A 13,571-nucleotide genomic window follows, 5' to 3' on the forward strand; every position below is an offset into this window, starting at 1 on the left:
TTCCTGCTCTGGTTAGCTGCTGTTGGAGATCTGGAAGGGTGAGGTACATATGGGCATGCACAGATCCTCACCTTGATTCTTCTTGCAGTGGTTGTCTGAAGCAGGTTTGGATTTGGAAGGGAGAGAAAAGCCCAGAGAGTTGTGTAGGAAAGACAGGTTTGAGTTGGGTAAGCTTGTAATGGTGTAAGGCATTGAGGCTCTCTCCATGGAAAAGTGGTTTTAAGTGAGCTAATACCAAAACCAGAAAGTCTGAGAATTTAATTTGTCATAACTTTTTTTTAATCCTGAAATACTCTCAGCTCATGCACATACATCAGTGGAGGGGCAAAGACCTGTATGGAGAGGGATTTCTTTTTTGGTTTCTCAAAGTAGGTTCCCAGCAGTAGAGATGAAATAGAGCGGATGGGCCCTCGTTCCCAGACCATCCTGACCTTTCACAACCCAGAATCTCTGTCATGTGATGTTTTCTTCTTTGTACTTCTCCAGCTACTGAGTATTTCTGCTCAGAAGGAAAGTTCAGAGGCCTCCTTGAAAGCAGCTCTGAGCACAGCCCAAGAGAAGTCTGTCCCGGCCATCAAGATCTGTCAGCTGCTGTGCAGTGTCCACGAGTCCTTTCCAGACCTGCAGCCAGTGATGCAGGAGCTGGGGCATGTGGGTAAGAAAAGCACAAAATTTCATCCTTCTGTGATCTTTTACACAGTTATGGGAGTCTTGGGCAGTTTGGTAGTGGTCCTCAGTGTCATGGTGGCCTGAGGTCATTTCACCCCTGGCCAGATGTCAGTGTTGTACTTGCAGGAGGATTCGCAGGGGTGACCTCTGGATCCAAGCATTCTCCTGCTGGTAAAATGCACTAGATTAGAGTTTTGTATGTTACGAGGGTTGCAGAGATTTTATCTGACCCCATACTGGTATTCCTTAACTGTGTTTGCATTTCTCAACACCAGCCCTTGCTCAGTAGGCATTTAAGCAACTTAATTATGTAACTCGTATTGATATTTTATTATTTTTCAGATTTTTTTGTCCTTAACCTGTGGGGTTTCTTTGGCTCTACTGGTACTGTTGGATCTGTATGAGTCTGGACTTGTGTTACAATCCCTGACTTTTTCTGTGCATGCGTGGGTACTTCACAGGCTGATTGCGAAAAGGTCACATCAGAGTGTACATGTCTTGTGCAAAGATGACCATGATGGTGCAGTTTGTAGTCCCAGACATTTTCCGAGTTAATTTTCTTACAGTGTCTTAATTTGGTCTTGCTGTGTATACACTTTACAGAGCAGGTGATCCCCTGGGAGGGTCCCACAGCAGTAGGGGAATGTTACATACTGTACTAGTTTGGCAAAGGTAGAATGAAACATATGCAGATAGCAGTTTGGTGAGCTCCAGAAACAAATGCATAGCAATAACCATGCGTGAGACCCTGCCCTGAGCTGTGGGATGCTCTACAGCTGAGCCGAATTGTGTCTCAGCATCCGTCATTTGAAGGAAGAACGCTTAACAGAATTTGTTGCTTTAACGAAAAAGACAACAGAGGGCCAGGAAGGTAACTGCAGGTTTGCATTCTCTTGAAAAGGATGCAAATGTGACTTGCTTACCATACATTTTTGTGGCATTGTGCTTCCCAGCGCATCCGGATTCTTTGGGCTGCGGAGTCCACTGGGATGTACACAGTGTGATTTTTATCCAAGCACAGACGCTGGTTCAGCTCAATCTGACCTGGTGCCAGAGCTGCTTAGCTTATGTCGCAGTGTGAAAATACTAGCAGATTGCTAGGTAGTTAGAGTAAACAGCTTGTTATTAATGCCTCATCTTTTTTAGGGGTAGAAGGTTTGTCTGAAAATTTGGATCAGGACCATGATCGGTCTTTATGAATGAACACAAGCCTCCTGGCTTTGACACTCTCCATCGTTTTGTGTGTGACAGTGACAGGCGAAACCAATGTTCCCTGCATGCGGGGAAGGGGCAGAGGGCGAGCTGCTGTTCGTTAACTTGGCTGCGTTCTTGAGCAATGGGAAGATGTTGTTGGGGTGGCAGGTGGGACTGGGTGACTGGGAACAGTGCACGTGTAGAAGAAACTGGGGACCTGGATTACTGCTCTAGCTGTTGGGCTTGGAGGGTGACAGCACATACTCTGCTCCCCTTTCTTGACTCAGTGGCCTTAATGGTCTCCCTGAGAGATGTCCTACACTGCAGATCCAGTGTTCATGCCCAGCTCAGGCCTGTGTCCTCTCTTCTAACTCCGCCAAGAGCTGCCACCAATCCAGTTGGCTTTTTTACTGGGAATTTCCAGAGAAAAGGCATTTTCTGCTTATCTGCCATTCCTCCTCTGTCTCCTGCTGATGCTGGAGGCACCTGCCCCACTCCCCTTCTCCCTTTCTGACCACGGAATGTGCCAGGGCTGATGCCTTGCTGACTCCAGAGGAGATAAGCCAAGAAGAATTGCATGTGCCTGTGAACGTGCAGCCCACCTTAGCTCTCGGACACCTTGCAGTGCTTACCAGTGAGGGACTTGGGGAGTCAGCTAGATTGCTCTGGCAGATGCCTGCTTCTCTGGCACCAATATCAAAGAGAGCAGACTGCTGTTACTAAGTGTCTTTGCAGGGCTTCAAGCCAAGGTTGAGACTAAATCAAGCAAGAAGCAACATCAAAAACTAGAGCCCTGGAAAAATGGTATTTACTTGGCAAAAATATATATTCTGTATGAAGTGTCCAGAGGAGGATTGCCAGTTACCAGCCCCTTTTTGGCATCCTACGGATCTTTGCACTGAACGTCCCTATCTTAATTTCTAGGCCAGTCTCCTCAGCTCTGATATTACTGCTTATCAGCCCTAAATGTTGCAGGTGGCTTTATGGATCAATAGCCATGTGGCTCTTGGCATGAGATATGAATGATAACTGTGGGCTTCATGTTTCAGGGATGTGAGCTTCCACTTGAAACAGAGGAGATCTTACATTTTTGAAGAACATAAGTGCCGCATGGAGATGCATACAGTTTGCATTTCCACTTGAAAGCAACGGTTCTTACATCTCTAGTGAAAGAAAAAAAAAATCTGATACTTAATTTAAGTAAGCTGAAGCACTTGGAAAGAACCAGGCATCCCTTGTGGAGGAAACTGCTTCCATCCCCAATCAAACTCAGCATCATCAAAGTAATGGGTTGGTTTCTTTGGTGGAGGTACAATATGAAATCGGTTGGTTTCTCCTTGAGTCCCTTCTATAGCTGGAGCACTTTCAGTCTTGGCAGCTGGTGCTTGCAAGGATGAAGTTTGGCTCTTCCAGCCAACTCCATAACCTCTTCTCTTGCCAGCTGCTTTTCAGGTCTCTGTACAGTCACTTCTTGAGAGATCATGTTTGTCAAGGTATGCCTCACTTTCAGATCTCAGAAATCTGTCAAGAACCCCAGCAAAAGGCTTTTCCTCTGCATAGTCTTGTGTTTAAAACAGACAGTTAGCATCTAACTTAGGCTTGAGTCAGCCCCTGGAACCATTAAATTCTAGGGTTTGTGAGCAAAATGCCATTCTCCCCTATAAAGACTCTGCATTAGAAGCCACCATGGGTGTCAGGAACCATCAGAATGCAAAGTGATAGGTGGAATTTTCTTCTGGCTTAAGCTGAAGAAGTGGGAGATGGGATGGTAACGCACCAAGAGAGTTTCTGTTTCTGGAGTCTAATATCTATCATGAATTGCAGGGAGGGTTGAGCAGCCACCAGGATTACAGACTCAGCAGACCACTCACGAAAGAGAAAGAGAACTTAGTATTAAATATGCCATAATTAACAGCAGGGTTTATCTTCCAGTGCTGAATGTCTTTGCCACCAGAGAATGGAAAGTGATGCAAAGTCCAGAGTCCCAGAGGACCCTGCAAGTCAGGAATTCATGTCTGGGACCTTTCTGGTGTATGTTTGCCCTCAGGCTCTGTCTGCTGCCAGGAGGCTCAGCCAAGGGCATGGCTAAGGCATGCTAAGTTCTTGCCCCTCAAACTTGATGTGCAGTCATTTAATCAGTCTGGTCATATTTCTCACAAAAGCACTTGGGTTCACCTCCCAGCTTCCTGCATCTCCAAGGATGGAAACTGACTGAGTAATATCTGTTGCTCAATGCTGTTCTAATGAGGTATGAAACGTTGTCTTCACCCATAGGAGGTGTTCTGGAAGACATCCTGGCTGCCAAGTGGAAAGGAGCTGCTGCCCTGATGTAGCAGTGCTGTGTGTCCCCTCTTCTGTTCAGGCAGCAGCCACCCTGTGGTACTTGCTGCCGTTAAAGAAACGTGCAAGTTCAGCAACCTGACACCTGACCTTACTGTCACATCAGCTTTGTGTCATACAGTTTAGCGTGTCTCCCATTATCCTGCTTCATGGTAGCCTTTGAAAGCCTTTTGAGCGTGTATTCCACCATCAGGCAAGGTTCCTCCTGCCATCCAGGATGTGTATATTACTCTACAGGACTACAGGTTGCAGGTAGCTAGCCATTGATTTCACATGATCTGCTTCAGCTTTCTTTCAAAACTATTCTCTGGGAGTAGTAGCATCCCCCTGAAAAGGGAGAGCTGTTCCTGGAGCCCCTTTATGCATTTCCCCATGAAGGTGGACTGAAGTTGAGAGCTCACCCTGCCTTTATACAGAATCACAGAATGGTTAGGGTTGGAAGGGCCCTCTGGAGATCATCTAGTCCCACCCCCCTGCCAGAGCAGGGTCACCTACAGCACGTTGCACAGGACAGCGTCCAGGTGGGTTTTGAATGTCTCCAGAGCGGGAGACTCCACCACCTCTCTCCACTACCCTCAAGGTACAGAAGTTCCTTCTCATGTTAAGATGGAACTTCCTATGTTCAAGTTTATGCCCGTTACCTCTCGTCCTATCACTGGGCACCACTGAAAAAAGACTGCTCCCATCCCCCTGGCATCCTCCCATTAAGTATTTGTAAGTATTAATAAGATCCCCCCTCAAATCTTCTTTTCTCTAGACTAAAGAGACCCAAGTCCCTAAGCCTTTCTCCGTAGGAGAGATGTTCCAATCCCCTAATCATCTTCGTTGCCCTTTGCTGGACCCTCTCCAGCAGTTCCCTGTCTTTCTTGAACTGGGGAGCCCAGAACTGGACACAGTACTCCAGATGCGGTCTCACCAGGGCAGAGTAGAGGGGGAGGATGACCTCCCTCGACCTGCTGGCCACACTCTTCTTGATGCACCCCAGGATGCTATTCGCCTTCTTGGCCGCCATGGCACATTGCTGGCTCATGGTCATCCTGTTGTCCACCAGGACTCTCAGGTCCCTCTCCACAGAGCTGCTCTCCAGGAGGTCAGCCCCCAACCTGTACTGGTGCATGGGGTTATTCCTCCCCAGATGCAGCACCCTACACTTGCCCTTGTTGAATTTCATCAGGTTTCTCTCTGCCAAGACCATTACAGTCTTGTGCTGTTGTCTAGGCTAAAGGTGTGTAATCCTTGTAATTGAACAACATTTTCACAGGCATAAAAGCAGGAGGACTGTGAGCCAGCTCTTGGCCCACTGGAGTCTGTGGCAAACTCCACTTCCTCTGACTCAGGTTACACCCCTGCTGCCATGGCAATTCTTCTAGACATTTCCAGTCCATAGTTGCCTTAGTGCTCATATCTTCATAGAATCATAGAATGGTTTGGGTTGGAAGAGACCTTAAAGATCATCTAGTTCCAACCCCGTGCCATGGGCAGGGACACCTCCCACCAGCCCAGGTTGCTTCAAGCCCCGTTCAACCTGGCCTTGAACACCTCCAGGGATGGGGCAGGCACAGCTTCTCTGGGCAACCTGCGCCAGGGGCTCACCACCCTCATAGTAATAGTAATTTCATAGTAATTTCTTCCTAATATCTAATCTAAATCTCCCCTCGTTTCAGTTTAAAACCGTTCCCCCTCATCCCATCGCTCCCCTCCCTGATCACGAGTCCCTCCCCAGTTCTCCTGGAGCCCCTTTAGGGACTGGTAGGGGCTCTAAGGTCTCCCTGGAGCCTTCTCTTCTCCAGGCTGAATCCCCCCAACTCTCCCAGCCTGACCTCCCAGCAGAGGGGCTCCAGCCCTCCCAGCATCTCCGGGGCCTCCTCTGGACTTGCTCCAACAGGTCAATGTCTCTCCTGTGCTGAGGCCCCCAAGCTGGAGGCAGCACTGCAGGGGGGGTTCTCCAGAGGGAAACAGAGGGGCAGAATCCCCTCCCTCGCCCTGCTGGCCACGCTGCTGGGGATGCAGCCCAGGATGTGGTTTGCTTTCATCCACATTCATCCTGCCCAGCAAGGTGACTCTCTTTGACGTTCAACATTTCTGGGAGATTTAAAGGTAGTTCTTCACTTGGGTCAGAAAAACTGATGGTGTTAGTTGTAGGGACATGGGAAGAGACCTTAGAGGTGAAAAGCATGTATTGCTATCTTGACAGAGGAGGACAAACTGGAAACCAGTCTTCCAGTCTGTTTTTCTCCCTTGATGTATTCAGAGGTCGATGGGTCACCACTTGACATCTTAAGATTTCCAGGTTTGTTGGAATATGTCACCTAGTTTCTAGTTCATTGGAAATCCAGGGCAGTAGCGCTGTGCAGGGAGGACACTTTGCTGAGCTTTCCCCATAGCGAGGAAGGCAGAAATGAAGTTTTGCAAGCATAGGCTGAATTTCCTGTGCATTGGCAAAAGAAGTCTGCGCTGGTTTCCATGGCCACACAGTTGCATGGTTCTCATTACAGCAAAGAAGCCAAATATATTTGTTTGTATTTTGATTTCTTCCATACGTGTATTCCCTGTGGGTCTTTTCTGTAGATTGAGATTCCTAGGTGAATTTTACAGCTTGTGCTTTTTGAGATGATGCTGCTACAGGGCCTCAGAAAAGCATTATGCTTTGTAAGAAGTGAATGTAATGAGCGATTTAAAATACCGCAGGGCCCTAACCAGAAGACTCAAAAGGGTCATAGCAAGATTATCTGTTCCCTTTCAAAGAGTTTGTGTTTGGGAAGTGTTCCTGAGATTTCTTGTAATTAATGGCTGGATATCCACTATCAATGGCAGACATAGACAGTATCATACCTGAGGCTCAGATTTTCAAACATTTAATCACGGCCATAACTTCACGTGTCTGAGCAGGAGGCAGATGCTTGGAAGCAACTGATGTTCCTGTTTGAAGAACAAGCTCTTTGGAAAATCTGGCCCTGACTCTTGCCAGTCTAATCCAGCCCCTGCTATGTGTGGGTGGAGAAACTCAAGGACCACACTTTCATGCATTGTACCATGCATGGCCACGACTACTTTTGGGCAGAGCCATGTGCCACCGTTGTGATGGGACAGCGTGTCTGATGTGTGTCTGTTCTTGCTGTGCGGAGACAACGGTCTGTCTGGGAGCATTCAGGAGATGGGAGACGGGGGCTGGTGCCCAGTCCTACTGTTCACCACCAAAACAAGAATTACTATTTCTGTAGGTCTCTTGACTGAGGGAACTGGGGAGAAACCTGGGATCAGGAAGTGGAAGGTGAACAGTGAATCCCAAGTTGAAGCTCTGGACAAAGATGAGGACAAAGTCGGAGGAGCCGGTGCCAAGGAACTGAAGGAACACCAAGAAAAAGCGTCTTCCAGGAAGAGTTTTGTCTGCAAAGCTTGTGATAAGACCTTTCATTTCTACTGCCGCCTGAAGGTGCACATGAAACGTTGTCGGGTGGCCAGAGGAAAGCAAATCCAGTGTAAGGAGTGCAGTGAAGTCAAATCGACAAAGAAGGAGCTGGAAAAGCATCAGCTAGAGGTCCACGGGGTGGTGGGGACAGCCAAGAAGAAGAAGAAGAAGCGGCTCCCCGTGGCGTGCGACATCTGTGGCCGAGAGTTTGCTCATGCCTCAGGTAGGATTGGAGGGAGCAGGGTGGAAGCAGGGTTGTTTGGACAGAAGTTTGGACGATATAATAAAGTGATAGTCTGAAATCTCCTCCTCCCTGCAGCTCTGTGAGCGCTGTGTGTGAGAAATGCAGCTCAGCTCATTTCTCCTGCCCCACTGAGCACAACCGCTTTCTGATTAGTTCTTCCCTAATTGGTTTTCCACATGGCTCATCAAGGAAAAGTGGGGCTACTGGCAAACTTAAAAGCCTCCAAAAATAATCAGGCTGTTCCAGTTCTGCGGCTGGTATAGCAGGATGAGTAAGGGGAGTTGAGCCTCTGTGCCCTCGCTATGGCAGCTCACAATTATCCTGGTGGATGTCCAGGCTGGAGGACACAGGTGGACCCCTGGTGTTGTGGATGGGCTGGTGGACCTCTGGGCTGGGTGGAGTGGTGCCTCTGCAGCAGGGTTTGGCAGGGCTGGCACTGGGTCCCACCAATGCCACCCTGGTGTCCTGCCTGCCTCCCCAGGGATGCAGTACCACAAGCTGACAGAGCACTTTGACGAGAAGCCCTTCTCCTGTGAGGAGTGCGGGGCCAAGTTTGCAGCCAACTCCACGCTGAAGAACCACCTGCGGCTGCACACGGGGGACCGGCCCTTCACGTGCAAGCATTGCCTGATGACCTTCATGCAGGCCTCAGCCCTCGCCTACCACACCAAGAAGAAGCACGCTGAGGGTGAGCCTCCCCTGCGGGAGCCTGGCCTGGCTTGCTCCATCCACTCCTTCCTGCCCTACTCCTCCATCTGCCTCCTGGTTGCTTCCCCAGCCTCTCCATCCTTTGGGAGGCTGCTCCCAGATCTTCTTCACCCACGTGGTTCCCTGCTCTGCCTCTCCCGCATCCCATTCTCCAGCTCCTCCCTTTAGCCTTGCTCTCTGTTACGGAGATCTCTCTCTGCCTTCCTTGGTTTGTTCCTGGGTTCCTGAGCTCTTCTCTGTCCGCTTACATAACTCTTGTGATGTGTCCTCCTCCCTCTGGTTAACCTGCTTTCTCCTGTCTCTCTCTCTGACTGAATTTCATGTGGGTTTTCGTGCCAGTGCTTCTCCCGCCCCTGCACCCAGCCCCTTCCACTCCTGGGGCATGAGCATGTCGTAGCCGGGCAGTTAATTCTGAACATGAGATGTGCCAGCATGCAGTACTTCCTGAAGCGTGTTGTACCTCCAGATACTTGAGATCTATAGTAATTTAATACTCCCTGTGCAGGTGTGGTTTTCTTTAGCACCTCTAGGACCATTTTGACCTCTCACTGACATGCTCTGGCTACCCCAGAGAAGCCTGTCCAGTTTACCATCTCTCCCCCCTCCCTCTGAAATTAGGCACAGTCCAGGCAGAGCTCCTTTCCCATTAGGTGCAGGCTCTCACCCTGGGTGTCACTGCAGGGAAGATGTACGCCTGTCAATACTGCGATGCTGTGTTCGCCCAGTCCATCGAGCTGTCACGCCACGTCAGGACTCACACGGGGGACAAGCCATATGTCTGCCGGGAGTGTGGGAAAGGCTTTCGCCAGGCCAACGGGCTCTCCATCCACCTCCGGACCTTCCACAGTGAGTGTGGCCAACTGCCTCCCTGGCTTGGGCAGCCCAGCCTGCAAGATGGCTTCTGCAGGGTCATGGAAGACCCATCCATGGCAGCAGAGGCTTGTGCAGGTGTTACTAGCGCCTGCAAGCAGGCTAAATGTCTCATGGTGGGTTTTTTACCTCCCAAGATGAGCAAAAATCTTCAGTGATTTGATGCTGTAGGTAGGATTATTCCCTCAAAAAAAGGCAGGGATGTCTTCCAGCAAACTGCAAGCTGCTGGGAACCTACCACGGAAAGCAGTATATGGGCAGAAGCAGCAACATCTGTATGCAAAGCCAAAACTCCCATGCTAGTTTTCATCTGGGAAGTAATAAACTTTTATTTCCCTTTTCTTTCCTCCTTCTATAACTTCTCCTCTTAATTTTTTCCTTTTTTTTGTTGTTTTCTTTGCCACCTGTTTGTTGCATTTCTGGGTGGCAGACATTGAAGATCCCTACGACTGCAAGAAGTGCCAGATGAGCTTTGCTACCCTGCAGGAGCACCGCAAGCACGTCCACGAAGCCCACTCCCGGGAGTACCACCCCTGCCCTACCTGCTCTAAAGTCTTCAGTGCCCCATCACTCCTGGAGCGCCACATGGTGATCCACGTTGGAGGAAAACCCTTTAGCTGTGAGATCTGTGACAAAGCTTACCAGGTGAGCTGGGGCAGCAAGGATTTGGTCTCACATGCCGGTGGTTGCCGTTGCCCGCTCCTGCACCAGGGTGTCTCTCCTGGGCATGCACACTGAGTGCAGCAGTTTGTGATCAGCAAGAGGAAAAATTGCAGAGAGGAGGCTGAGTCCGTAGGGAAGAGGCAGGTCCATGGAGAGAGATGGGCCGTAACTGCAAAGGGCTACATACCTGCCTGTCTGGACCCTCAGGAATCTCTTTCACCCAAGTTTCTAGCTGCCAGGAAGTGTAGGAATAAAAATACTCATGTTGCAAATGGCATGCCTCAGTGGGATTATGTGTGGGAGTATATTCCTATGAGGGAACAAAAATTCACACCGAAAGGAGACCTGCAGCGAGTGAGATGAGGATGGGGATTCAGTAGTGTTCAGCTCTTCAGGGGCATTGGAGAAACAGAAGTGAGGTGTTGACCTGGGGGAGGATGAGCAGGTCTTGTACCTGCTGAGCACAACCCTGTTGCTTTCCACGTGATTTCTTGCTGTCATGATGTCCCTGGAACAGCTTTGTATTGTAACCATGGTTTGATCCTTGTCATTGCAGCAATTGTCTGGGTTATGGTACCACAATCGGACCCACCACCCTGATGTCTTTGCAGCTCAGAATCACCGCTCCTCCAAGTTCTCCTCCCTGCAATGCAGCTCCTGTGACAAAACCTTCTCCAGCACTGCTGCTCACCGAAAGCACGTCAAGGCAGAGCACACAGGTAACAGCCCATTCACGAGCGAACAAAAACACATGGTGACTGCTGGGAGAGAAGTAGTAATAACTCTGATAGGACAAGGCTGTGCATCCCATTTACCTGCAAATCACAATAGATTTTTGTATCCTTGTAGCAGTCTTTTCTGGCAATTCCCAGCTCAGTGTCATGCAGCTCACTTGCTCTTGGCCTCCCCTTTTCCTGCCTTATCTCCAAAGATGCTCCTCATGTCTATATGCATCTGAGATGTTGCTGAAACATTAACAGAGCTCTGGTCCAGAAGGTGTCTTGTAGAAGACCTTGGGTGCAGGCTTTTCTGTTCTTGGCCTTGTTTGCAGATGTGAAGTTTCACGAATGCGAGATGTGCAAGGAGCTCTTCCCCACACTGGCTCTCCTGCAGGTCCATGTGAGGTGCAGGCACTCAGGTCTGTTACATTTGCTGTTGTTCATGTTAACCTTGTGAGCAATGACTGCTCCTCTGAGTGAGTGGCGTCTAAGGTGTAAGTGGGAGGGTGAAGGTGGACACGGTAAGGAAGCAGAGTGGGAGGAAGCAGAAAATGAATGGATGAACTGGAAGAGCCCTTGTTTTGGCAAGGCTGGGATGTTTGTTAAGCTTCTGGAGCCACTGGAGTCAAGGATGGATCTGGATTTGCTTGTTACAGCAGAGAAAAGAGCTAAGTGCAGGTGAGGAGACATCAGCACAGAGAAATGAGGAACTCGACCCCGAGCATGGGGTTCTGTGGAGGACTGAGCTAGTGGGAGGCTGGAGAAAAAGGGAGTTTATCACCAGAAAGATCAGAGAGGGACCTGTACTTGCACAGACCACGTCAAGGGCCCTTTGGCAAGTGGGCAAGCTGAAGCAAGGCTGTGAGGCAGCGTGAACTGGCAGACCACGCTACTATGAAAGGTGGGTCACCAGGGCAGTGTATGGGATGGCAGGAGAGGAGATGGATCAGGGAGACATTGCAGGGGGCAGCCAACAGCAGCCTGCAGAGTGAGGAAGGAGAAAACCTAAACATAGCTCCGTCTGAGAGGAGAGAGCCCCTGGGGTGCATAATGAGTTTGCAATAGCTGAATGAGGAAGTGCAAGCAAGGCGCAAATGCTGGATGGTGCCAAGGAAACAGGTAGAGGAGATGTTTGCAAGGATGGACAGCCACAGCTACAATCGGGTACCCCAACCTGGTTTCTGAATGCCAGTGCTGAGGGGGGCTAGAGCTCAAACGTTCCTCAACAGCCACAAACAGACAGCGGTGTAGCCAGGAGGAGGGATGCTGGCACACGCCGTGTCCTGAGTACCTGGTGGGTTTCAGCCCTGCATCTCCTGACCTGCAGCTCTCTGTGCCCTTGGGCTGGCCATGGCCATCGCAGCCCAGGCTCAAGGCAGTGCTTCTCCCCACAGGCTCCCAGCCGTTTCGCTGCTTGTACTGCTCAGCACCCTTCCGCTTCCCAGGGGCCCTGCAGAGCCATGTCACCACCGAGCACTTCAAGCAGACAGAGAACACCTTCGCTTGTGAGCTCTGTGGGGAGCTCTTCCCCTCCCAGGGAGAGCTGGAGGGGCACTACAGCGCTGAGCATCCCAAGGTGGTCTTCTCCCAAGCCACTACAGCCCAGATTGTGCAGGTAAAGACTGCTCTGTGCTGCAGCCCCTGTGGTTGTTCATCCATCCTCCCCCTCCAACCCTCTTATTCTACCCTGCGGCTCCTGTCACCCCTTCTGCTCGCTGATTCCCCCCTCTTAGAGGGGTCCAGGATGGAAGCCCACCCAGCCCACAGTGCTCTGGGATTTCTGTGCTAGTGTGAGGCAGGCTCGCTAGAGGGGAAGCGGCTCAGTCCTGGTTTTCAGGAGCCAAGGAGGAGGGACTGACAGCATGTGCAGAGGTGCCTGGTTACTCAGAGGCTATTAAAACCCAGATGACATACCGCAAGAGATTATAGCTGTTTTGTTGGAAGTCAAATGCTGGGCTTGAACCCAGACTCTTTCTCTTCAGTATCTCAGCGACCACTGGAGAACAGCTACTTGGATGAGGGAGCCAAGTGTACAAGATTCCCTGGGTTGGCATTCCTCCAGTGGATAATCACAGAGCGTTTATTGTCTACAAGTGCTTTTGGAGCTAAATTATAGGAATTTTGTGGAGAGAAATATTTAAATTACTCTCCTGTCTTTTCTTTTGCCTCATCAGTGTGTGTGGTTTGGTGTTTCCCATTAGTCTCACACCTATTGTAATTGCGGGCCTCTGGCGTGAAGCTAAATGTTATTACCAGAGCTGGGGCCGAGAAAGATGTGGGTAGCAAAGCGATTGTGGAGAAAGCGGTGCTGTAAATGTCTGACTCTCAGGTCATCTTCCACACAGGTCATTCAGACGTCGGAGCAAGGAGCAGCAGAGCACATTATCTCTTTTGATGAGGCCCACCTCGCTGGCTCTCAAGTCTTTGTGACGTTGCCTGAATCCCAGATGAACCAAGCTGGCTCTGAGCTGGTGGCAGTGACTATGGAGGACTTGTTTGATGACAAAGTCACTCTGATTTGTGAAGAAACCAAGTGAGGGTGAGCGGCAGGTGCCCATGCATGGCGCGTGATATCCACTGGACTTGTTCAGGAGATGTATGTGCTGCTCCAGCAGGGAGATTAAGGGTTTTTTTGGGAAAGCAGCCCCTGGTATGTGATGCTGAAAAAAAAATGACATGCAGCAAGCACAGCATGCCCAAGGACAGAAGAGGTTTGTAGACATTCACAAGGGCCTGGGAAGTCTCCCTGAAGTTA

General features: G+C 50.0%; 1 protein-coding gene across 1 annotated transcript in view; it reads left to right on the forward strand.

The window, feature by feature from the left end:
- Positions 1 to 13,353, forward strand: part of ZBTB40 (zinc finger and BTB domain containing 40) — a 34,032-nt gene extending 20,679 nt beyond the window's left edge. Inside the window, exons 9-17 of the mRNA XM_009889829.1 lie at positions 487 to 655; positions 7,425 to 7,835; positions 8,338 to 8,544; positions 9,246 to 9,410; positions 9,865 to 10,079; positions 10,654 to 10,816; positions 11,149 to 11,235; positions 12,211 to 12,431; positions 13,162 to 13,353. Coding sequence (XP_009888131.1) covers positions 487 to 655; positions 7,425 to 7,835; positions 8,338 to 8,544; positions 9,246 to 9,410; positions 9,865 to 10,079; positions 10,654 to 10,816; positions 11,149 to 11,235; positions 12,211 to 12,431; positions 13,162 to 13,353 — 1,830 coding nt within the window. The remainder of the gene's footprint in view (positions 1 to 486; positions 656 to 7,424; positions 7,836 to 8,337; positions 8,545 to 9,245; positions 9,411 to 9,864; positions 10,080 to 10,653; positions 10,817 to 11,148; positions 11,236 to 12,210; positions 12,432 to 13,161) is intronic.
- The last annotated feature ends 218 nt before the right edge of the window (positions 13,354 to 13,571 follow it).

This window comes from Charadrius vociferus, unplaced genomic scaffold (assembly GCF_000708025.1).
Source record: "Charadrius vociferus isolate BGI_N301 unplaced genomic scaffold, ASM70802v2 scaffold727, whole genome shotgun sequence".
Taxonomy (NCBI): domain Eukaryota; kingdom Metazoa; phylum Chordata; class Aves; order Charadriiformes; family Charadriidae; genus Charadrius; species Charadrius vociferus.